Source organism: Pinus tabuliformis, chromosome 5_2, assembly GCF_031772625.1.
Source record: "Pinus tabuliformis cultivar Carrire ecotype Pingquan chromosome 5_2, CPIR1, whole genome shotgun sequence".
NCBI lineage: Eukaryota > Viridiplantae > Streptophyta > Pinopsida > Pinales > Pinaceae > Pinus > Pinus tabuliformis.
The window spans coordinates 1,064,978,110-1,065,004,359 of record NC_142306.1 but is presented as its reverse complement, the minus strand read 5'-3'; the positions used below and the strand labels follow the sequence as shown (position 1 = coordinate 1,065,004,359).

At 42.3% G+C, this 26,250-nt stretch overlaps 1 protein-coding gene across 1 annotated transcript in view; it reads right to left on the bottom strand.

The window, feature by feature from the left end:
* Window positions 1-26,250, bottom strand: part of LOC149162915 (peptidyl-tRNA hydrolase, mitochondrial-like) — a 131,277-nt gene that overhangs the window by 89,544 nt on the left and 15,483 nt on the right. Inside the window, exon 3 of the mRNA XM_089435307.1 lies at window positions 3,998-4,065. Coding sequence (XP_089291433.1) covers window positions 3,998-4,065 — 68 coding nt within the window. The remainder of the gene's footprint in view (window positions 1-3,997; window positions 4,066-26,250) is intronic.

Below are 26,250 nucleotides of genomic sequence, written 5' to 3'. Positions count from 1 at the left end.
TGTTGAGAGAACTTTTGCATTGATAGGATTTGACAGGCTTGATGAGTAAAGAATATAGTTGACAAGAAGAGGACAGAGTTTGTTGATGGTTTGCATGTTGTTATATCATTGAAGTGGTACCAGTCTTTGAGTTATACTTGAGTTGTTGGATAAGAAAGGTTGCCAGTAAGGTATTGTTGCAGTGGATATATTGTTGTGTATGGTATGTTGAATGTAGTCATGGAACAGAGTGCTAGGATTTGATGTTTGATAGAAAAATTTGTGGTTGTTGCTAATGACCTTGTGCCAATGTTCCAAAATGACAAAGTCAAGAGAATATTTTTAATATTATTTATTTTGTTTTGAGAATGGGTGGATCTAGTCTGAAAATATATGAAACGTGGTTCGTCGTGATGAGCTGAAAGTTTGAACCTTTGAGCAAGTGGCAGCTTGCTAAGCAGGGCAGCAAGGTGGTGCTAGGGAAGGTTGGAACTTGCACAGGGTGTTGCAGCATCCTTCCAGTTGGAGTTGGTAAACCATGGCGTTGGAGCATCCTTCGGGTTGGACCCTGTAAACCAAGGGGTTGGAACCTCCTTCAGTTGGAGCTGAAAATATTGGAAGTTGGAACTTCCTAATTGATGTAAATTATTGAAGACAAATATTAAGAAGCGTTTGGTGGTTTTTCTCCCGGAAGGGTTTCCACCAAAAAATATGTTGTCTACTGTCTTTATTGTTGTGCATTGTTGAATGGTGTTGATGATTGATTGAGTTTATCTGATGCTAATAACAATTAATGCTCTGTGAAGTTAAAATTAGCTATTGTTGGAAATACTGATTCACCCCCATTTCAGTATTTCCAACATAGATTATGAGACATTTGCTCCCGTAGCCAGGTATACTTCCATTAGGGTTGTGATCTCACTTGCAGAACAGATGGGATGGTAGATTCATCAAATGGATGTCAAAACGGTGTTCTTGAACAAAGTCAATTCTCTTAGTACATCGGATAGCAGCAAAGCAAGTGCTACAACATCTACGAGGTACAATTGAGTATGGGCTAAAATATACTCAGGATGATCGTGTCAAGTTGATTGGATACACTAACGCAAACTGGGCAGGTAATGTAGTGGACTGGTAAAGCACTTCAGGGTGTTGCTTCGGCATGGGATCAGGAGTTGTCTCTTGGTATAGCAGGAAGCATAAGTCTATTGCATTAATCTTTGCAAAAGCAGAGTACATGGCAGCATGTGAGGCTATATGGCTTCAAAAGTTGCTAGTGGCACTATTTGGTCAGGAGGTAGAGTCAACCATCATTCACTGTGACAACCAGAGTTGCATCAAGCTATTTGAGAATCCAATATTTCTTGATCGATCTATACATATCAACACACGATATCATTTCATCAAGGACTGTGTACAGAATGGATCAATTCGACTACAATAAGTGCCTACAGATCAGTAAGTGGCAGACATTCCAATGAAGGCCTTGATAAAAGGAAAGTTTGTTTTTTTCAAAGACAAGTTGGTTGTTGAGAACACCTTCCTCACTAGAGAGAGTGTTAAATATTGTAAATCGGGCAGGTGTTCTGGCCTTGAGAGATCACTAAGGCTAGGAACACATAGAAATGAATTATCTCCAAACCCATGTAATTTTTCCTAAGTTTCACCTAGGGAAAATATCTTAATTAAGTTAACTAATGATTTTTAAATATTTCCTAAGTTAAAACTTAGGAAAATTGGTTAATTAATTCGTATTAATTGAGATAAGGTCGATGTGCCTCTAGAAGCTTCTTGAAAGTTTCTAAGATGATCTTAGCCATTAATTGGAACAAGATAACTTCCAAACTTGGTCGTTCATTGGTGAATGAGAGATTATAAAGGGAAATCGATGAGCAGCATTAGAGCAAATTGAATTGAGTATTGTTGGGTGAGTTTCCAGAGTGACACTGAGAGGGTTTCAGAAGCAATAATTGAGAGGGATTTTATGGGATTTATTCTTCATCCGAAAGACTTCCAACTTCTGAGTTTCAGAGGGAGGTTTTGCCGATCGAATTATTTTCTACAGAGAGTGCCGAGATTTTCTCCAGGTTGTGAAGAGGCTGTGTGATTTGCCATAGGAGGTTAAATTCTTCTAGGACACACATGTGGGCCGAGAAAGAGGGTCATACAAGGGCCAAGTTGCTTCTAGAGGGACATATGGTTTGCAGAAGGAAGGTCGTGGGCTTTTCCTGGTCGATTAGCGGGGGTGAAGATCGAGTTTCCACTATCAGGCAATTAGTAAATGTAATTTCTGTTAGGATATTCCGACACATAGGAAATAGTTAAGTATAACTTGGTCTAGTGTAGAGTTAGGTAAAATGTGTTTCTTTACTATGTACATTTGTAACTTACAATCCGACTATCACGATATGTTCTAGACATGAAGTGATCCGACAATTCATTCTCTCCTCGGTATTACCGACACTTTATCCATGGCTTAACACCCGATTGGTCTATGATCTCTATTTAAAGAGCATGGAGGGTCATTTGTAGGGTGGCCGTTCATGAGAGAAGCTTATGTAAATTTTCTTTCTTTTATTAATAAATTGCCTAAAGTGGCCGCATTGGCTCAGGCCGTGGATTGTTTCCCTCTTTGAGGGTTTTAACCACGTCAAGAATACTAGTGTATTGCTCTGTCTATTTGTGAACGGTGTCCTTTGGTGTTCTATCTGAGGAACTTACCCTATAAATTCCTACAATTTCTCATTAGCAGATTTGCTGATGATTTAATAATAAAACCCTCATCCCATAACTAGTTTTCCCCATCTTGGAGTTTTTTAAAGGACATTTGTCGAAAAATATGTGTCATTTGTGTGATTGGTTTCTCATATATTCCACTGCATTTTATTTGGTGAATGGTGTTGTTCATGTTTTTTATTCATTACTCTCAACTGAAAATTTAATTTTGTTGTGCATAAGTAATCGGAATAATTTACTGGGTTAATAGCACCTTTTGGGTAGTGGAAATTTCACATCCCAAATCTCCTTTGCATTTTGGTTAGTCTTGGTCTGATCAAAAAGAACTGACACCACATATAGAGTAATCAACTCAAGGGCTTCATCCATTTTCAGGCAAACAAGGTCATCATTGTTGTGATCAGGGACAGGAAGGGGTTCTTCCAAATACATCCGTAAACAGTACTGGAAACCCTAGTTTGTAGTCTTGAAAGTCTCTTAAAACAATGTTTGAAAGAAAAACACAAGTTCACACTAGCTCGGATACCATGATGTGATCAATAGGAGATAGAATCTACAGAGAACAGTTCAGCAAACCTTAATTCAGAATAAGAAAATACAGCGGATTTATAACAGCATTTAATGTTGATTGCAAGAGTGATAAACCCATAGCATAGTGCCCTTGAGGAAGAGATCAAACAACCAAGATCACACAATAACCAAGCACGTGAACTCCAGGAATGCTATAGAAGATATGAACTTAGACCTATACTAAAATCATCAACTTTAGTGAATCATTTTGGTATAGGTCTAAGGTCATATATATCATTTAGAGTTTGGTGCACTGGGTCCAAGAAGTTAAGTAGGTAGGCCTTAAGCAAAAATAGCCAAATAAAGTACATGCAAATAAAGGGTTAGTTATCATGTGTGGACTAAATAAAACCAACAATACATTAATACAATAGGTCAGCATGTGGCCTCAAGTGAAGATTAACCATATAATGTCAACAAGCTTTGTTTTGATACAGTAAAGTAAAAAAATTCAATTTATACATAAAAAACATTTCACTGGTTATACTTTGCTGACTGCAGAGACAGAATCCTATTACTATATCCAAAATCTTCACCACCATAATTGATTATTCGGGTCTTTATTCTTGAATGAATTTTAGAAGTTTGAACGACTTGGCAATATCTAGATTACCATCCTTTATGGGGTTACAAAATGAAATATTCAAATATGATAAGTTCACTCACATACTAAAGAAATAGTCCAAGGTTAATTACCACTTGTGGAACTTACCGATTCTCCACTCACATTCATGAAAGTTTGTGGTTTAGCCAACATGACAGGGTTACCATTTATATGCCCTGCAATCACAAACTTACAAATAGAGGCACAATAAATGCTGCATCAAAAACAAATATGAGACTAAATAATGTGCATAGATTTATTGTGAAGAAATCAAGTAGACTAGTAATAAATAAAAGCACTTATTTGAATCAAATGACAAAATCAAGAGCATGTTAGATAAGTTTGGCACATAATATTGGTGCCGCCAAGTTTTCAGGACATGGAGATGCAAAAGCAGGAAGACACATCCCTGGGATATTTGGAAGCAGCCCCCAAATTCAAGGGAACATCACAGGGGATGTCAAATTCTTTGACATAGGGAACCCCACCCTAAATACTAAAAAACTAAAACTAAAATATACAAAAACTAAAACATCAATCATTGAAATATTATACATAACAATGCACCAATATAATACATGATTGCATGTAACATAATATGTCATGAATAATACATGATTGCATGTAACATAATATGTCATGAATAATACATGTAATAATGTAACAACATAATAATCACAATTCACAAATCATTTATCACCATTGTATTTCTTATTATATTTAAAAAATTCAAGAGATACAGATCTAAGTCTTAAGATAAATAATCTAAGAATAGGGCAAATAACAAACGAGCATATCACTGCTCAAGGCAATGGCCCATTAGTCTCTACATGTAGCTATTGCATGAAGGGAGAACAAGTAACCATAAGAATGTTTCTATTTGAGTTAGAATCATTTGCATTCTCCATAATACTCAATGGAACACCAATCAACCCGAGTTGTGCCTCATCAAGTTCCTCCTCATCTACCTATGCATTAGGCTTACATTCATTTTAATTTTAATTTTTTATTTTTGTGTTATTTTTATCCTTTTTCCTCAAAAAGACAGACTTTGGTTAAAAGGGAGCATGGGAGCATCTCATTTTTTAGGGGGCATTGTTGAAGGAAATGTAACTAGGTTTGGTCTTCATAAATGTACTTCTGATATTTGTATTTATTCAAGAAAAGAAATATTAATTTTATAATATATGTCAATGAGTTTCTTGCTCATTGAAGTAGGTCTAGTACATGTTAAAGTGTTATCGGTGAGTCAAAGAGTCAAAAGAATTTTGCTGAAGACCTTAAGCGTATGTTACATTATGTATAAGGGTCAAAGAAGACACCTCCAAGCAAATTCAAGTCTCCTCCTAGCAAAGACACCATCAAAAGAAGCAATGGCACTGTTAAAAGCACCCATTGAAGCAAAGGAAGTCAAGTCGGCCTCAAGGCAGCAAGTCGGCCTAAAGGAGGGACAGTCCTCTATATATAGAGGCTGTCCACTCCCTTAAACGACAAGAAACTCAATCTCAAATCAGCGAAGATAGAGGACCGAAAAAGAAGCTGATAAAGGGACAAAGGAGCCTCTAGTGTAGCAAAGAAGCAAGAGCAAAGGTTTTGGGACTGTTTTAGGGCCAATACCAACCACACGTGTGAAGAGAAGGAAGGGTTATCTGCGGTTAGGACAGCAGCAAGTCACCTCCCATCGTACCTCATCGTTTGGGCTACAAACTAGGCCTACTAGGCCTTCTATCCAAGCGAAGGAATGAGGAGCCATATAACATCAACAAGACCTCTCACACATGCAAGAATTAGGGCTGCAGTGCTGTCACACTAACCCTACCACTATACATCAAGAAGGGACCCGGTTGATCAAGAGAAGGAAGGAGTATCCTTAGGTGAAGGATATCCCTAAGTACAAAAGATAAGTATCTCTTCTAGAAGGTCTGCTAACAGTGGAAGGAAGAATGAAGTGCCGGAAGAAGGATGAAGTGTCGGGGAACGAAGTGCCGGAAGAAGGTGGACAAAGTGTCGGGGAAACATAGTGCAGAGAAAAAGGAAGGACTTGACTTGTGCTTGGAGGATCTTCTAGTCAAGGGTCTAGGGTTTGGCATTGATCAAGAAATAAGCTTCAATAAGAGAAAACTTACCTAAGGGTTTTCCTCTCAAGAGAAGAGAGGTTTTGGCCCTACCAGGAAGCCAACATCTTGTGTTCTTGTTTTATGTTTTGATAGCAGTTTGATGAAGCACACACACATGCATTAATAAGAGAAGAAGAAGATTAAGCTAACAACGACAAATTGTAAAATGACTTCACAAATTGTTATCTAGTCCTGCAGAATCACTATACACCTAATTGGCCTAGATTCTTCAACATGGTATCAAAGCTAAGGTGACACATCAAGGAAAGGGCATCTCAAGAACACTCATCAAGGAAGGACATCTACAAGGTTGAAGCATCAAGCCAAGAAGTCTCAATCACTTCAAGGACAAGAAGGTCTACAATCCATCATTCATCAAGGAAGTCTACAAAGCTAGAAGAAGAACCTTACATAAAGGCACCTACAAGAAGAGCAGATCAAAGAGGGACCTGCATCAAGCTACAAATCATCAAGCAAGTCTCATCATCAAGCAAGCCCACTTGGAGAAAGCAACTTGAAAAACATCAAGATCCAAGGAAGGCAAGCCATCAAGACTTCAAGGAGAAAAGAAGTCAACTACATCTCAAAATCTATCAAGTATATGTCCCCTTTTGAATATACATCAATGTCTCTTTGCAAGGAAAACAACATATTGGTAGGTACCAATAACTTTCTTGCATGGAAGAAGAGAATTGATCTACTTCTCAAGGAGAATGAACTTCTAGAACATATCAAAGGGAATATTACTATCCCTGCTAAGGAACAAACTCAAGCCTTAGCCAAGTACAATAAGGATGAGACAAGAGCTCAAAGGATTCTAATAGAATCTATCAAGGACTCTCTCATTCCTTGTATCTCCAACTTTGAAACATCAAAAGAAATTTATGATAAGCTAGTAGAGCTATTCTCGGTAACCACAACTGGAGAAGTGATATCTCTAAGAAATGAATTTTACAAGATGAAGATATCAAAGGAAATAATAGCTCCCTACTTCATGAAGATCTATGAGATGAGGGATCAACTTCAAGAGCTTGGGGAAGTCATGTCTGACAGAGAAATGACCATTGTAGTACCCAATGCTCTACCTGAGGATTGGGGCAACTTCGCATCAAGCATATATGCCAAGAAGGAAGCTACCACACTCAGTGAAATGTGGTCTCTATGCAAGACAGAGGAAACCAAACTTAGAGCTAAGGAAGATGTGGGATCAAAGGAGCAAGCATTTGCAACCATGGCCAAGAGAAAGGGAAAATTTGACAAATTTGGTCCACGAAGAACAAACAACAAAGACATGTCCAAAATCCAATGTTTTGGATGCCAAGAATATGGACACTACAAAAGGAATTGTCCTAAACTTAAGAAGGACAACAACAACAAGAGAAAAAGGGAAGAAGCTCATATGACTCAAGAAATAAAAGAAGAAGACAAGAAGCAAAAGAAGGAAGATCCTTCGGATCTCTACTATGACTAAGTCAACCTCGTTGCTTAAGTCTTCTTTAGAAGTTTTGAGTAGTATAGGAGCATGTAGGAATAGAATAGGATGCATGGTTAAAAATATATCTTCTAGAATATAGGAGCATGGTAGATATAGCTCAAGATATTCATATAGAAGGAACATACCTAGTACAGGATTCATCCACTATGAAAGGAAAATTGATCATGAGCAAGAATTTGTTGATGATGATGTACTCGCCAACATGTCAGGGGATCTCCCCAGTAAGAAGTCCCAACTAGACCCCAGACGGTTTAGAGTAGGAGTCCCAGCAGTGGATAATACAGTATCGCCTTAACTGCGGTTGCACGCAGAGGTAAGTAAGATGTCCTTGTTGGAAGCAATGGTGTGACCTTGCAGCAAGTCAAGGAAGGTGCATGAAAGGCTCTAACACACGGAAGGGGGAATGAGTGCGCCCCTTAGAAACTTGTGATAGCACGCAGCTTGAAAGGAAACACACGAGCAGAAAGACATCACGAGATGGAAAGCAGGATAGCCGATGATCCAAAGTGCTGGGTTATATCAACAACACGCTTCGATAAGATTCATACAAACACATACGGAATAGTCCATACACACAAGCGTAGATTACAGCTACATACATCATTAGAGTAACTAGGATAGCCTAACTACAATAGCTATATATGCATGAAACATGTTGGCTTTGCTATATTAAATGAGTGAAAGATCCAATCATACATACAACCATGACAACCACTAGCCCCGATATCAGAACATTACAGTCACAGTCGCCTACTCCTCCAAAGAGATGTACTAGCTCTGCGCTATGGAGAATCCAAGGCTCGTTACAATACACTCCAAGCTTTCTCTAAGTTATACCTATAAGAAGCTTGGCTCCCAAAATCCTGTACAATGAGTTATGAGGTTCTATAAATAGCAAAGGGTGGGGTGACCCTTGACATTCCCCTTTGTGACTCTTCAACTTACACATGACTATTACATTCTACTATTGACACTTGGTCTTTCACTTTTACAACATGTTTACAATACAATCTACACATGTACCCATGTGAGACAAAAATGGGCTTGAGTAAGCCATGCAAGACATCACTAAGACTCAGACAGTTGTGGGAAGACTAACTCTTCGACATCCTCTCGATGATCGACAGTGGCAAACTGATGCCAAGCTTGGTAGTTTGTTATGGTGTCCGTGTACTCTGTGGTGACATCCTTCTGAAAGCAAACTCTTGCCTTCGTTGCATCCGGGTACACTGGTTTGGCACCTCTATCCAACTCGTCGGATAGCATGTGCAGCATGTTCTTGAGTGCAATCAGACCATACTGGTGCATAGTGTCTACGCTCATCTACAAGTATGCGCTGGTGGCTATGCGCATCAACTAATCAAAGTACATGTCCAGCTCCAATCGGACTTGGGTCTTTATATTTGCCTCAATCAGTGTGCCAATGGATGGGATCGCATGCGTGCACACAATGACATCCATGCTCCTGAACACTTGTGCATGTGAAGCCTGTAAACTGGTGATGAGCTGCGGGAGTTCCTCATAGTTTCGGATCTGACTCTGAATGCATGCCTTCAACTCCACTACCTTTGGCTTCATCATCTTTGGCAAGTGCAATGGGGCTCCCTTGTACCTCATTGTCCATATCTGCATGTGATCGACAACAGTGTGTATGTCTGACAAGATGCGTGCTCTCCTAGCACAGCGCCACTGCCAACCGTTAAGATGGACAATTGACTTATGCACAGTGATGAACCTAAAGTACAGCTTCCGCATGACTATCTCGAGAGACGATACTTCATCAAGTATCACTTTCTTCAACTCTGCTCTAGCGGATGCTGTAACTTGCTCTTCTCCTTGCTTCGCGCTTGTAACTCCTTAGCCATGCGCTCGTTCTCAGCTATCAATAATCTAACACTTGAGTTGGTGGCTTCGGCATATGCCTTTGTAGCATCGACCAATGCAGTTGGATGTCTGCACACATCGAACACGATCACTCATTCTTCAAACTGCACAGGAGATACATGAACATCCGGAGTGGGCACTCTGCGCAACTGCACAACTCTGTGTTGTGACTCGTCGAAGGATATGTTGTGCACATCCACTTCCGGATTGTCCTCAAGGATTTTAGTGTCTCCTTGATCGCTTGGGACTTGCTCTGCTCCCGGATCTGGCAAAGCCAGTGGAGTGACCTCTTGGTATTGAGGCATGAGGTCAATGTCCTGATCTAACTCTGGTTGAACCACATCCATGTCCATCTGCTCTAGCATCTGTTCAATCTCCTGAGCAAAGTCCTGCTCCTCTAACTACTCACCTTGTCTGCTATGTGCCAACTATTCGGATGAATCAATAACCTGTATAGGCGCAGTTTCATCAATATGTGCATGTTGCGCCTCCTATTGTTCCTGTTCCTGTTGCACTTCCTTCTCTCTTCTACGCAGCTCTTGTTCTTCCCTGAATTGTTGCTTCAACTCCTGCAACTCCTTTTCTGCTTCCTAGAGCTTCTACTTCTCCCTCTGTCTTCGTGCGATCCTTTTTTCGCATTGCCGCCTCTTTGTCTCAATCTCCAAAGTTTCTCTTAGCACAAGTGAATTTGCTTTGAACTTGTAGCTTTGCTCCGCCTCTACGTTGTCCGCAACCTTCCTCTTGCCTTTGTCAAGCGCAGGTCTGCTGCCCTCTGTTGCTGATGTTGCTACTCTATGAGATGTTGCTGCATTTTGCACTGCTAACCACTCTATAGCCATTCTGACCGGTTCATTGAGCCTTGAGAAGTTATAGTAGTATCTCCATGGGTCTTCCTCAGGCCAATGACATGCCCCGTGGATCCAAGGATGATACACTCTCGCACAGTGGTCCTTCACTAAGCAATGCGGGTCATATGGATTGAAACTTCTGGTGTTGAAGGTGAACCTCTTGAATTCCTCTGTCTCAGCCTCAGCATGCTTGAGATTTTGGATCTCATACAACCCGATCCGCAAAGGAAGAGCGGGCCAAGGTGCCTTCTTCTTCCTGTGCAGTCTTGCTGACAACCCTGTCGAGATGTGGTATGCAACTTCTTGCATGACCAGCTTATCCATGGCAAACTTCGGTAAAACATGTGGAGCCTTCTCCGCGCTATACATCCGGATGAAGGTGCCAAGGGGTGAGGCATACCAATCTGCTATGTCAACCAATGCCTCCATCGCTGCCTACGACATGCAAGGTGGATCCTGCTCAAAGATCATCCTGTACACCGGGGTGACGAAGTGGTCTGTATTATAACTCCACGGAAGTTGCATTCGGAGAACAACCTGCAATAGGTGTGCACAGAGGTTTCTAAAGGTGTCCATGCCCAACCCAAGCCTGGGAACTGCTGACGGGCACAGATTACATCAAGTATGTAAGCGGACATGAATAGCTTTGCTTGTTGACTCTTGGGCGGATGTCGGGCTTCTGTTACTTGTCCCTTTAGCTGGAGAGCCAACATGTCAGACCAATTGAAAGGTGCTCCTTCGTTCGCCAGCTGGTCCAACACAATTACCCAACTCTGCGGGAAGGTTTCTGTAATCTCTTGGCGGTATAAGCGACATGCGAAGATGACCAAGAGCTGATAAGCCTTCCGCAATATCCTTGTCTTGTACACTTGGTTGGGTGTTGTCCAAAACTTAGACAGCTCTATCACCCAGCTCTTCAAGATGTCTCTTGAGTTTGCACTGTTGCTGGGCCTCGTGAAGGGTGCATCCATTGTGACCACCGATTATGGCAAGTGATACATCGCCTGAAAGTCCTTTGCCCCGAGGGTAGCAAGTTATGTTCCACTGACACTGCTCAACGCCATTGTCTCTGAATTAGTGTGCGTAACAATCCAATGGATCATGTCTGCACATGGAAACGCGAGATACCTGCATGTAATCTGGTACAGTGTTGACATAGACTCTGTGATCCTCCAAATTCTCCTCAAATGTGCTTGAAAAGATGTCATTTATGTCCTACCATTTCATCTTGATCTCCTTGTCTATGAACAACTTAGTGTCTTCATAGATGGGTGTTGATTTGGGGTAACACTGGATGTGCTCTAGCCACGAAATTTGGAGAGGTTGGGGCACATGAGATCTCCAATACCCAGAAAGGGTTTGGGCAGATTCTAAACAGATCATGAGATATTAAAATAACTAATATTTTTAATGGAGTCCCTAAGTCTAAACTTAGGGAAAATAAAATATTAATGTGTATTAATATGAATCTGTGTTAGAGTGGTCCAAAAGACATGGATCAAGCCAGATCTAATCTTAGCCATTGATTAGGGACTTAATCTCGACCGTCGAGATGTTGGACACCTAATCCTCTATGGGTTAGTGTGTAAGCCAAATAGACTAAGGAAGTCCAAGAGACCTTGGGATGTGAAACCCGATGGTCACACAATGTACTATAAATGTATATCATTTGTTAATAAAAAATGTATTCTCATGTTTTATCTTTCATACTCTTTCTGCCATGTGTGTGTTTAACATGGTATTAGAGCAGGCGTATTCCTGCCCTGCATAATTACTTTGAGCCATTTGTTTTATGGCCTTTTTGTGCAGGTCATTTCTGCCATCAGTTCTGCATTTCATGAATATTTTCTCAGCTAAATTCTAGCTGCAACCTCTGTCATTTCTCCAACGCCATTTTTGGCCTCCCTCTTTAATTTGTAACTCCCTATTCTGCCTATGTTCTGCCTTTCATAAAAGCGCTGCTCCTCCTAGTTCTGACAGTCTAATAGCGCTCCTCTCTCATACCTGCGATTTAGGGTAACAGTCTTCACTGCTATGGTCAGTCATTTGCTCATCTATGCCATTCTCTGCTACATACTATCCTTCTATCCCAAATTTCTGTGTGTTTGGATAGAACATTGAATTATCTCTGCGCTACATCCTCTCTCTCTGCCCTGAGTGCATTATAGATTTTTTGAAGTTTCTGTGGCTTGAGCTCTAATGCGGTGCAGCGTAGTGTGCGGTGAGCTCTACAACACCGACGATCTACTCCGTTTGTTTTGAGATAATCTGCATGCAAAACAAAGTGTTATACCCAATCTTATCCCCTTGACTCCAAGTTAAGCTTACGCGGATCCTCTATCCCTCTACCAGAACCTGGTTGAATGCATTAAATCCATGAACTATGCATTGAAACCTGTGATAGCCAGTGCATTAAAACATCGGTCTCTGCTTTGTTTAAATTGTATGGTGGAGAAACATATGGTGTGTTAAAATCTTGTGTGTTCAAGACCGTTGCAACAACGTATGTCGAAGCCCAAGAAATATGCATAGTCTCCCATTAATTGCATGGAGAGAATTGGTGACAGCGACTGTGTATACTTCCTGGAGCTGCGTTGAATGTTCTCTGTGCATTGAACACTTTGTGAGCGTTGATCAACTGTGGCAATATTCCGTGCTGGAATGAAGCGCAATGGAACATGGTGCAACGTAATTGTGGCTTGGTGCAGTCTTGTGGTGTTGTTGACCAGTCGAGACTAGTTGGTCTGAGCTCCTTCTGTCCTTTTTCATCGGCATCCCCAGATTTTGTATCTGTAGTCATTTCTGAGCTTTTGGGGTCTATTCGTTGGACTTGAAGCCGGTCATGCTCCCAGCGATCACTGGACTAGGGTTCCAATCTAGTTAAGTCTTTATTAATTGTGTCTGTAGCGTGAACTTATGTTTGCTTGGCTTGGGATAGCGCGAGTATAGTGAATGTCTGCAGGATCCACGGAGATTCGGCTATCGGTTGCTCACTGAGTTCTGATTATCGATCTTTAATGTTTCTCTATTCATCTTTTATTGGTCAGTAAGAAGCTGTATAGGTCTACCTCCAATTCTTACACTATCTGCAGAAACGGCAGAGATTTTTCGGTTCTATATTTTCAAAAGTATAGTGCGGGACCGCGTATGGTCTTCATTTGTCTGGTTTTTAAGTTTGGAATAGAAATCTAGTTTAAGGCTGAGAACCGGGGTTTGATTTCCAGGAGCGTATTGTTGTTGAATGTAAAGGGACGATAATCTAACACTATTGAGAGCCATATCGAATTCTGAGTATGAAGCTGAACCTACCTCACTAAGGGACCGATATTATGAAGTGATTTATTGGCTGTGAAGAGCATACAAGAGGCTACTAAACCAGCTGCCCCAACAAAGAAGCCAACTGCAAATAAGGCTGCTCCAGGTTATATACATTAATTGTCCAGTTATATACGTTGTTGAACACTGTCCATATACATCGTATTGTCTCATTCTCTGTGTGTCTGTTGCGGGAGCGTTGTTTGTTGACACTGGTCAATTCAAAGCGTTGAATTGGTTATGCGTGTTCTCAACAATATATATATTGAATTGAATATGGTGAACATATATGCCTTTAATTACATATATGTTGTTGATTCATAAAATGGCATACATTGGATCAGTTGAGATTATATGACTATATTTGCACTGGCTATACCTTGGAGTTAAATATGTGATTTGGTTTCAATAAATTTTATATGTGCATTGAAGACAAATTTATGTTAGTAGAAGAGTCACAGTTGTAGGAGCAGTTCTGAGTTTGAACAAATTTATGCCATTCAAAGAGTGAAGTCAACAAATAAAAGGATTTTCCAATAGGAACACATACTGGTATTTTGGCATTTTTGTTTGCAGCAGGTGTTGAGATATAAAAGTTTTCAATAAGAACCAATCTGCATTGTCTAGTTTGTTGGCTCCTTGCAAATTTTGGGAAAGAAAGAATTATAGTGTTGAATGAATACTTAAGCTGCTTCCTGGTATGCTTCAAGACATTGCAGAAGGCTTAAAGTTTGTATACTTGCAGTATTTTCAATTAACATAATTTTGTGGCGCTTGTGTGTCATGCGAAATACAAGCAACCTGTAGATTTGGAGGTCGAAGGGATACAAACACAATCTACATATATATGCATTGATTCCTTGTTACTTCGACTACTGCATAAGAGTTTGGTGGGCTGTATAAAGGCAATGATTGTTTTGACAAATAAAAGTAGTCTTTTGTGGAGGAAAGTTTAGTCGGTTGTATTGTCAGAACATAGTGTTGGTCATGAGTAAACTCTTATTTTTATGTAATGGATTGTAATTGGTGCTTGCTGGTTGCACATTGATCATTTGCTGCACATTTATAAAGGATATTGTTGTGTATTATGAGTGGGTATTACCTTTCTGCATTGAGTAGTAGTTGTGATCAGTTTTTAAAAGGTGTAATTTTGACAATGGAGAATATGGCTCAAATTACTAAAGTATTAGAATTCTTGAAAACTTTGATGCATTCTACTGATCATAATACAGTGAAAATCAGTGAGAACACTCTCTGTGATATTAAAACCTGTCTACAGTATACACAAGAAAAGATAGAATTTTTGGAGCTTGAATCTCAGCTACAGCAAGAAGAATTAAAACAATGGAGTCATCATTTTGAACCTGTTTCTGTTCAGAACATTGAAACAGACGCCCATAAGCAGCAAGTTGATTTAGATCTAGTGCCCAATGAAGTAGAAGAATTGCATGCAAAAGCAAAAATTCAGCCTGCACTTCCCAAGCCCATCATCAGACCTTGGGAAGAGCTTGTCCACAACAAGCACAAAACAGGTCTTGGATATGAGAAGGACGTGTCCTTTCATATTCCAGACTACTCAAAGCCCATTCAGTTTCAAAGTGCTGGATTTCTTCAAGACGGTTCATCTTCACCTGCTCTTCATGACAAATCACCCTCAGCTGTTTCAGATTCTGGTTCTCTTCCACAGCAACAACAATAGATTGTGAAATGCCAACACTGTGACCGAGTTGGCCATCTGAAAGATCATTGTTTTGATCTTCATCCATGTAAGCACTGTCATAAAACCAGTCATTCTTCAAACAGATGCTTCATAAACAAACCTCCTGCAAGAACAAAGATTCATCTTGGATGGATCGCTTCTTGGCAATGGGCATCAATAGCCAAGAAGATATTCCAGTCACATGTCAGAACTTGTTCTAGAGTATTGAACAGTCTTGCAATTGAGTTTCCTCCATCATCTCACCTTCTATCTGACAAGGGGGGAAATGATGGTTATCTACAAGCTTCAAAGCCACATCAAGTGAGCATGAGCCACAACTTATCACACCAGTTTCAGAGTTGTAGCCAGAGACAAAGATTCCCTTGAACATGCCTTTAGTCGGTGATGCCTCTTCAAAGAATCTGGGACACTTCCTCTAGCAGAAGACTTCAGCTTCTTGCCAGTTTCGGAAGAATTCCAGAAATAGAATTGGGGACACCTCCTCTAGCAGAAGACTTCAACTTCTTGCCAGTTTTGGAAGAGTTCCAGGAATTGCATTAAGCATTCCAAAGTTGTTGGTCATCCTTAAACCATCACAGGTTGAGACTTCCCTTTTCAGGTTCAAATTCTCCCTTTTATGCGGGGTGAGACCTCCCTTTCATGGTTGAAGGTTTCCCTCTTCAAAACAATAGGAGCACTTCCTCTAGCAGAAGACTTCAGCTTCTTGCCAGTTTTGGAAGAGTTCTGGGAACTACACTAAGCGTTCCAGTGTTGGTGGTCATCCTTAAACCACTGCCCTTTATTCCAACATTTCAGAGAGCACATTCGGCCCAGTGCTGCCATGCATTTTTGCACATTTTGTATTACAGCTCTCTTCTTGGACTCATACATAACCCTTCGGATTAAGGGGGGGAATGTTGGACACCTAATCCTCTATGGGTTAGTGTGTAAGCCGAATAGACTAAGGAAGTCCAAGAGACCTTGGGATGTGAAACCCAACGATCACACAATGTACTATAAATGTATATCATTTGTTAATAAAAAATGTACTCTCATGTTTTATCTTTCATACTCTTTCTGCCATGTGTGTGTTTAACATGTCAACAGGAGAAGTATAAGAAGAGGCTTGAGGGTCACTTGGAGGTACACCAGATGATCAGTCATTCTATTCTCTAGAGTGGGGTTTGCTAAGAGAGATAGAATCAGTGATCCGGAGAGCAGCTGAGGGGCATTGAGTACAGAGAAATAGAGAAGGTAGAGATTGTGTTGGGAGAGCAGTGCAGCAGCCAAGGAGGGTGATGCAGAGCCAACAAGGGCTCATGGAGGGCCATGCAGAGGTAGCCAAGTGTTGCGCAGAGCACGAGAGGGGCCAGCACAGTTGATGCAAAGGCTCCCAGAGCTTGCGCAAGGCCTCTCTGGGCTGACGCAAGCCAGCATAAGACAGAGGGGCTGATGTAGTCCAGATTGGGTAGACGCTGGGGTTGTAGGAGCAGTTTTGTGCTGAAGAGTTGCCGAAAGGATTTTCCGACGTTTCGGCCAGGAGATTTCTCTCAAACTGTGAGGTATAGTTGCTAAGGAAATTCTTTGTTGGGTAAGGCCAATTTCGCCACCTAGATTGTACTCTGATATTACTTAATAAGAAAACTCTCAGATAGTTGCACCAGTTTTCCCGCATTGGATTTTTTTGGGGACATTGGTCCAAAAATAATGGTGTCATGTGGAGTGTTTGTTTTTGTTTATTTTAGTTGCTGATCTGTAATATGTTGAGCATGCACTAGTGTTTATTTTCAGTATTTACTTTGTAAATAACTTGCTAAAGAAAAATAACAAGTAGGTAGGAATAAATCAGAAAAAGTGCATGAAGGGTTTCTAAACTAAGTAAACTTAGAAACTTCAACATGGTATCAAAGCGTGATCGCAGATCACAGGAGGACTAGAAGACATCAGTCGAGCGGAGCAATAGCAGCAAAAAACAGTTGTCCCGAGGTGACAAAAGTTGTTTCTAAAAAACAGTTGTCCCGAGGTGACAAAAGTTGTTTCTCGCAACACAGAAGCCAAGAAGAGTGACGCAAAGCCAGCCAGAGCCATGCAAAAGAAGTCGGGAGCTGCACAAAGCCTCAGAGAAGCTAGCGTTGCTGACGTAAAGGGCCAGAGGGCTGACGCGGGGCATCCCAGGGCTGATGCAGACCCATCTGGGGTGATGCAAAGCCAGCGTGAGGCAGAGAGGGGCTGACCCAGTTCACAGAGACGCTGTTGCTGGAGTCTAGAAGGCTGCAGAAATATTGCAGAGTGGAGTTGGTGAGGTACTATAGTTAGAACAGTACCTGACAGAGCAGGGCCAGAGGAGTTGTTACTGAGGGTTTCTAGTCTAGGAACCTGGATCAGCAGTGCAGTTGCACAAGACAATTAGAGTAGGGGCATCTCAACAAGCGGCAGAAGGATATCCAGGAGGGAAATCAGAAACCAGAGGGAGTCCAAAAGAGAACTTCCAGACGGGAAGTAGAGACTCAGAGGAGTCAAACAGAGAACTTCCAGGAGAGAAGTAGAGGAGTGTCATGGCACTTCACAGGGTAAGAGACCAGGATAGACTGGACGGAGCCTCGAACTTCGCAGTCTGGAAGGCCAGAATCTTATCAGTGCTTGATAGGAATCATGTCAAGAACTTCGCCTTGAAGATTATAGCTATCCCAATCGACCCCAATGTAACGACAAGTACGAAGAGGCGATGGTGAGGGCCAAGTGCATTATCCTTAACGAGGTCAAGGATCATATGGTACCACATATAGCCGAGAAGGAAACGGCAGTTGAGATGTGGGAGGCTCTCAAGAACCTGTACCAGCATACTTTTGTGCAGAGAAGAATGTTGATCGAGAACCAGATGAGGTCGTATCAGATGAAGAGGGGTCAATCGATTGACACCTTCCTCGGAGGACTGAATGAGATCCGAGACCAGTTGACTGCTATAGGAGCGACACCGGATTAGGAGCTTATGGTGAGGACAGCCCTAAATGCTATCTCAGAAGATTGGGAAGTGTTTGTCCAGAGTATCCTGGGCAGAGAAACTCTCCTACCGTGGGATGAGATGTGGGCAGCGCTTCGCCAGAAAGAGATCAGACGGCAGTCGAAGACATCTAGCAGTAGCAAAGGAATCAAAGTTCAGAAGGAGGAGGAGGATGTGGCTCTAGCATCTGAGGGAAAGCAGGAGAAGAGGAAGAAGAAAGATCTCTCCAATATCAAGTGCTTCCACTGTGGGGAGATGGGTCATTATGTGACCCAATGCCCAAGGAAGAAGAGTAAGGGAGAGTCTTTCGAGACTAAGGTAGCGCCAGCACGGGCATTGAAGGAAGTTTTGATAGACGATGACTGTGCCATGAGTGCACACGCACCACTTGAGCGGAAGTGGGGAGACATTGAGCTGTAGTTAGATGGACTATAGGTGATGAGGGGCAAGATCCTTGAGGTACCTAGCCTCTTAGATTAGACCTTGCTACGGGAACCCCGACGAGGAGTAGCAAGACTGGCTGAGTGGGTAGAGACGGATGTGGATGGAGCAGCAGAGAGAGCTAGAGTGCAGGAGTCCCAAGACAACGCAGAGCTAGTAGGTTGCAGCAGTGCGAGAGGCACAGGAGTGTTGCACCAATGCAGGAAGGCACAGAGAGGTGTGCAACGGTGTGAGATGCAGGGAGTTGTTGCAACAGTGCAGAGATCAAAAAGAGGGAGCACTTGTCAGCAGCAGAGGGAGCTTCAGCATCAGTGGGTGTTTCTAGCCCAACAGGGAGGTCAATTGGGAGATCAGTTACTTACTTCTCAATAACTGAGTTGCACTGCAGCAGTGGGTAGCATGATGCAGCATGATGAGAGGAGGTGCAGTGCAGATGCAGTGCTAGGAGAAAGGACCAGCAGCAACACAGATGCAGAGGGAGTTATCGTACAGATGCAGCAGTGACAGTGGCAGAACCATGGGCAGCAGTACAGGAGGCAGCAATGCAGAGGATGTTTGGCAGGAAGGCCTAGCATCAGCACAGGGACCGATGCCGGATGACCAGAGTAATACTCAGTGAGGCGTATTACTAGAGCACAGTCCTCGCTAAGAGGGAGTGTTGATTTGGGGTAGCATCGGATGTGCTCTAGCCACGAAATTTGGTGGAGAGGTTGGGGCACATGAGATCTCCAATACCCAAAAAGGGTTTGGGCAAATTCTAAACAGATCAGGAGATATTAAAATAATTAATATTTTTAATGGAGTCCCTTAGTCTAAACTTAGGGAAAATAAAATATTAATGTGTATTAATATGAATATGTGTTAGAGTGGTCCAAAAGACATGGATCAAGCCAGATCTAATCTTAGCCGTTGATTAGGGACTTAATCTCGGCAGTTGAGATGTCAATAGGAAAAGTATAGGAAGAGGCTTGAGGGTCACTTGGAGGCTACACCAGATGATCAGTCATTCTATTCTCTAGAGCGGGGTTTGCTAAGAGAGATAGAATCAGTGATCAAGAGAGAAGCTGAGGAGCATTGAGTACAGAGAAACAGAGAAGGCAAAGATTGTGTCAGAAGGGTAGAGCAGCAGCCAAGGAGGGTGACGCAAAGCCAGCAAGGGCTCACGCAGGGCCATGCAGAGGCAACCAAGTGTTGCGTAGAGCACCAGAGGGGCCAGCGCAGCTGACGCAAAGGCTCCCAGAGCTAACGCAGGGCCTCTTGGGGCTGACACGAGCCTAGAAAGGTTGATGCAGAGCTAGCGTGAGACAAAGAGGGGCTGACGCAGTCCAAATTGGGTAGACGCTGGGGTTGCAGGAGTAGTTTTGTGCTGAAGAACTGCCGGAAGGATTTTCCGGGGTTTCAACCAGGAGATTTCTCTCAAACTGTGAGGTATAGTTGCTAAGGATATTCTCTGTTGGGTAGGCCAGTTTCGGCACCTAAACTGTACTCTGATATTGCTTAATAAGAAAACCCTCAAATAGCTGCATCAGTTTTCTCGCATTGGATTTTTCCGGGGACATTGGTCCAAAAATAATGGTGTCATGTGGTGTGTTTGTTCTTGTTTCTTTTAGTTGTTGATCTGTAATATGTTGAACATGCACTGGTGTTTACTTTCAGTATTTACTTTGTAAATAACTTGTTAAAGAAAAAATAACAAGTAGGTAGGAATAAATCAGAAAAAGTGCATGAATGGTTTCTAAACTAAGTAAACTTAGAAACTTCAACAATGGGCAAGCTCATAGACACTTACTCGACCACATCTCCAGTTGCACTCTCAACAGTGTCCTTTGACCCTGCTCTCTTGGAAGCCATTGTACCTATACTGCTAAGGGACAGATGAACACTTGTGATACCTTGAGACAAAGCAACACTCATGGCAAGGAAACTGTCAGTTGAAAACCAAAACAATTTGAAGACTGACATGCAACACACCTAAATGACTGACCCGAAGATTTGTGCAATTTTTACTAGGAGGATGGGAGACTGACTGCCAGAACTGCACAGAGCACAGTCCAGCTTGGCCTGTTGAGGACTGAAACTGCACAATGTCAGCATGACTGCAACCCAGTAAAACTGCATTGCGCAATTCCGAGGCCAACAGGGCACTGCCTCTCAGAATTACACAGAGCAAGATTGGGAGGCCAGTGTGAGGCAAGCTCTGCGAAATTCCTGGGAGGAAGGCAAGTCCTTCCCTCCCAAAAATGTGCAGTGTAAGCCAGGCAAGGCAAGGTCTGGGCCAAGGCAGCCCAGACCCGCCGACAGGCGACTGAAAACAGTACATACTGAATGCATGTGCGACGCTAAGTGCAGACATGAGTGAATGAACATGCATCCAATTAGTGAGTGCATGATTCAGTAAAACGGGAAAACAATGAAGTGTGTGAAGCAAGTCGCCACAACGGTGATCGTTAGTGCAGAAACAGTGTCATGCATGTGACAACAATGAGATGCAATGAAAAACTTGAAACAGTGCTTCTACAAGCTAACATGCATTAAAACGACAGCAAGCATTCAACAAAACCAAGCAAACAGCACTCACACAAACCGAAATACAAAAAGCAATAGAAAAGCAGCAAAAGACATGAAAAGCATACTTACCCGGAAAAAGCTGAGCTGAGTGTGTCGAATGCTCCTAGATGCGATGGGGGATGCCAGAGCTCCAAGATCGAAGTGAAGAATGAACTCTGAAGCATCGAATAAATAGTTTTGATAAGATCGAGGCTTATGACGCGCATGCCACAAATCTAGGAAAAAGCGACACTTGGCAGGAGGTTTCTAAAACAGCTTTTGCATGTAACCCCCAACTGCTAAAAATAGATCCCTAAAATCTGAGAATGTTTTTTGCTTTTTGCTTTTTGCTTTTTTGGAAAAAGCAGCCCATGCATGCAAAGCAAGATTGCTTAGTCCTGGAGGGAACCAATCAAATTGGAAGCACATGCAACGCACTGCAAGCCTCTAGATGACTTCTACATAGTTTCTGGGTTGAGTGGCTCTGGCTACCCCTCAAGCTCTACGCAATTTATGGACTGAAGCCAAGGCTGCCAGCCAGATCTGCGCAAATTCTGAGAGCAAGCCCAGTGATGGGTTGTTCTATGCAATTTTCAAGGGGAAGGCAATCTACTTGCTCTACGCATTTCTGGAGAGCAACAAGCTGCCTTGATGCTCTATGCAATTCTAGAGAGCAAGGTTGGTTTCCCTCTAGTTCTGCGCAATATTCTAGGTGAGCACAAGAGCCACTTGATGACCAAGTCATGGGATGTCAGCATGTGGTTGAAAAGCAAACAAGCTAGCAAACACAAGCTAATAAGCCACAGAAACTCAACTGAAGCATAAGTACCTGTCAGTGCAAGACATGCTGCTAAGGATGGTTGGTAGGGAGGCTCCAAAACGAAGCTAAGGCAAAATTTTGGAGGATGGTTGTAGCCGCTACAACATTGGCGACACACTAGTAGAACTCCAGCTCTCTGAATGGACCTTGTTTCGTGAAAAGCAAGTCTAACTCCTCCGAAAGTATTGTTTGATTCTTTGATCATCGTGGTTTCCACACTAGCTTGAGTGAAAGATGTAGCACCTGCCATGCTCTTGATCGGTCAGCACACATTCCAAGCCAAGTCAACTTAGTTGTTTCGATTGGGGATGAGGGGTATATTGGTGCACAAGTAATATGACTGTCAGAGTTTAAGTTTCATCTCTGGTGTTGCTCCGCTGCCAGCAAGCCTAGACAGTACCCCGGCGGAGTCACAAAAGAATGCAAGCATCGCTCTGCGGCCAGCGAGCCTAGTCAGTACCCCGGCAGAGTTACTTGCATCATCTCTCTGCACAGGAAACCTTTCTCTTATTTTTCCTTATTCAATTTTTTTTTCACATTTTCTTTTTTTCGTTTTTTTTATTTTTCAAAGAACTTGTGCATAGGCACCTATTCATTTCAAAGGCAGAATAGGGATCCCGACTTATTGAGAGCAGAAGAGGTTGTTCCTTCAGAGAATTTTTTATGTATACCTCTAACATACTTGTTAAGGTTTTCCCCCTCACCTTACTCTACTTGACTAAGCTGATAAGGATTAACCCAAAACAACCGACTAGAGTAGGTGGTACTAGTTAGAGCGCAAGTGTTGTGTTTTCACCAAGATTCACTTCAAACAGAACATATTTTCCATTAGTGTATCATTGACTGAAGACAACAAGTTCTGCATAAAGAGAGAGGACAATAGATAACCAAGTGTTGGTAGTTGTACAAGTCCTCTTGTACTTTACCCTGCTTTCTTCAAGAGTCGTACATGGTTTCATGCGAAACTAACCTACGGATGTAAACAAACAAACAAGAAATCAAACATGCATGCAACAAACCAGACAAAATCAAACACTACTCCTACTCCTAAGCTAATGGTGCATGGGTCTGATCACGTGAAGTGATATTTCCAATGTAGCCACTTGCGCATTGGTTGACCCATGTTGGTGAAGGCATGATTCGCGGAAAGCACAGTCAAGCGAACCGGCAAACATAAAAGATATAACAATGAAGACCAAAAAACTCCAAGTTTAAATGCGTCCACAGAAAAGAAAAGAGTGAAAGCACAAGACAAGCACTCTGGGGACTCACCATGGTGCTGTGACATACTACGTGCAGATGATAAGCATATGCACTCTCTTGACTGTAACAGGAAAGTGAACATGAGAAAAAGAGACAAATTATGTCTTGCAAGTGTGCTTGTTGTATGATTCCTCCAATGCATGAGCGATGGGATCATGTGATTCAGGTGGAGGAAGTGAAATCTGTGTGTTGGATTGATCTTCAATGCATATAGATGAGTGATGAGGAGCCTTGGGTGGTTCAACAATTTCCTAATCGGAAGTGAAACTAACCTCAGGACAGCAAGGGCCTGACATAACCATCAGCTCGGGTTGAAGTGCCTCGACAGCCTGCGGGGTTTCGACTTCATCGACAGATAGATCATCATAAACGGGTGGCTTTGAAAGATCAACAGCGATAGAATCAACATCGTGATCGAATACGGGAGTAAATGGATCACGACAGCTACGATTAGAAAAATCAATGAGTTCATCGACATCCTCATGATCTGATAAACCAACTAGAGGGGTAAATGAGAAGCAAGAATGTTCAACCTCTGTGTTTCTGGAAAAAGTAGATGAAATATCAGGTGGATTTTCAATGAAAGATTTGTCCTCTCCGTTGTCAAATGAGGGACTGACATCGAGTATGTTCTGCGAATGATCGGAAGTAGATGCATCTATGGACGGATTTACACAAGGAAAATCAGAGATGGCAAAATCACCAAAGATGTCAGGAAAAAGCAGAGGAGGCACCGATGGAAGGAGGTCATCCTTCACCATGGGTTCATGCTCAGATCCCCGTCATACTCATTGTAAATGACAACGCAGGTTGGTTGTGCAACATCAACTCCGCCAATGGCTTGATCCTTGTTCACAACAGGTGTAGAGTCCGGAACGGAAGAACACAAGACAGTGCAATCCAAAGGATCAACAGAACGTGGGACGGAGGTTGAGGTAACAAATGCATATGACAACCCATGGGCTTCCCAATTTAATCTGCGCAAAAATTAATAGTGAGGGTGGAAGCATGTACTAGCTGAATAATCATGTTTGTACGCATTCCCAAATCACTCTACGGGGATGGCGTTGTTTGATGAGGGGAAGGCGGACAGTCACTTGTGACTGCAACTGTGTCCGCTTGTGATTGCACAGCCTCATCACCAAAGTATGCTGAGCGGGGTTTGAACTTTTTCTTCACTTTGGGACAGATTGATTTATGACAGCGATATTCAAATCTGTCCATAAGATATTGGAATTTCATCTGACTTTTCGGAGCTTCAAACATGAGTAGATAGAAGCACTTCCAAAAATCCATAGGCAGTTCATACGGGGCCTTCTGTTGTTTTAATATTTTTGTCAAGAGCTTCAGGATCAAAATGATAGAAAACAGATTCGATTAGATCACTGAACTACTTAAATGAGTGCACACAATTGGGAGGCAGGTTGTGGCACCATAGTTCTGAGAATCCGCGAAGTGTGTACGCAAGCAACATATTGACCTCTACTTCATCAAAATCTTCCTCATTCTCCAAGAATGCAAGGAAGTCATATAAGTGCTCAGGCCAGGCCACTTCGCCTTCACCATCATACGTGAATTCGAACAAGTGATCAGAAAACTCCCTCGTAACTTCAAAGGAATGTGTGTTGGACAAACATCGCGGAGCGTTAACTACAACAGTATCCAAGATAGTTGTGTGAAGATTCAAACCAGGATGTGAGGACTCAGCTTGTCATCTGGCCCTCCTTCTAGCGCCAGAAATGTTGACGGTGTTGGACCCGCCATCATGTCAGGGGATCTCCCCGATAAGAAGTCCCAACTAGACCTCAGACCGTTTGGAGTAGGAGTCCCAGCACTGATGGTATCGCCTTGACTGCGGTTGCGCGCAGAGATAAGTAAGATGTCCTTGTTGGAAGCAAGGGTATGACCTTGCAACTAGTCAAGGAAGGTGCATGAAAGTCTCTAACACACGGAAGGGGGAATGAGTGTGCCCCTTGGAAGCCTGTGATAGCACGTAGCTTGAAAAGGAACACACAAGCAGAAAGACATCACGAGATGGAAAGCAAGATAGTCGACGATCCAAAGTGATGGGTTATACCAACAACACGCTTCAATAAGATTCATACAAACACATACAAAATATTCCATACATACATGCGTAAATTACAACTACATACATCATTAGAGTAACCAGGATAGTTGAACTACAATAACAATATATGCATGAAACATGTTGGCTTTGTTATATTAAAAGAGTGAAAGATCTAATCATACATACAACCATGAAAACCACTAGCCCCGATAGCGGAACATTACAGTCACTGCTGCCTGCTCCTCCAAAGAGATGTACTAGCTCTGCATTGTGGAGAAGCCAAGGCTCGTTACAATACACTCCAAGCTTTCTCTAAGTTATACCTATAGGAAGCTTGGCTCCCAAAAGCATGTACAATGAGTTATGAGGTTCTATAAATAGCAAAGGGTAGGGTGACCCTTGACATTCCACTTTGTGACTCTTCAACTATCCTCATGACTCTTCAACTTACACATGACTGTTACATTCTACTATTGACACTTGGTCTTTCACTTTTACAACATGTTTACAATACAATCTGCACATGTACCCATGTGAGACAAAAATGGGCTTGAGTAAGCCATGCAAGACATCACTAAGACTCGGACAGTTGTGGGAAGACTAACTCTTCGACATCCTCTCGATGATCGACGATGGCAAACTGATGCCAAGCTTGGTAGTCTATTATGGTGTCCGTGTACTCAGTGGTGACATCCTTCTGAAAGTAAACTCTTCCCTCCGTTGCATCCGGGTACACTGATTTGACACTTCTGTCCAACTCATCAGATAGCATGTGCATCATGGTCTTGAGTGCAGTCGGACCAGCGACATACTGGTGCATAGTGTCTACGCTCATCTGCAAGTATGCATTGCTGGCTATG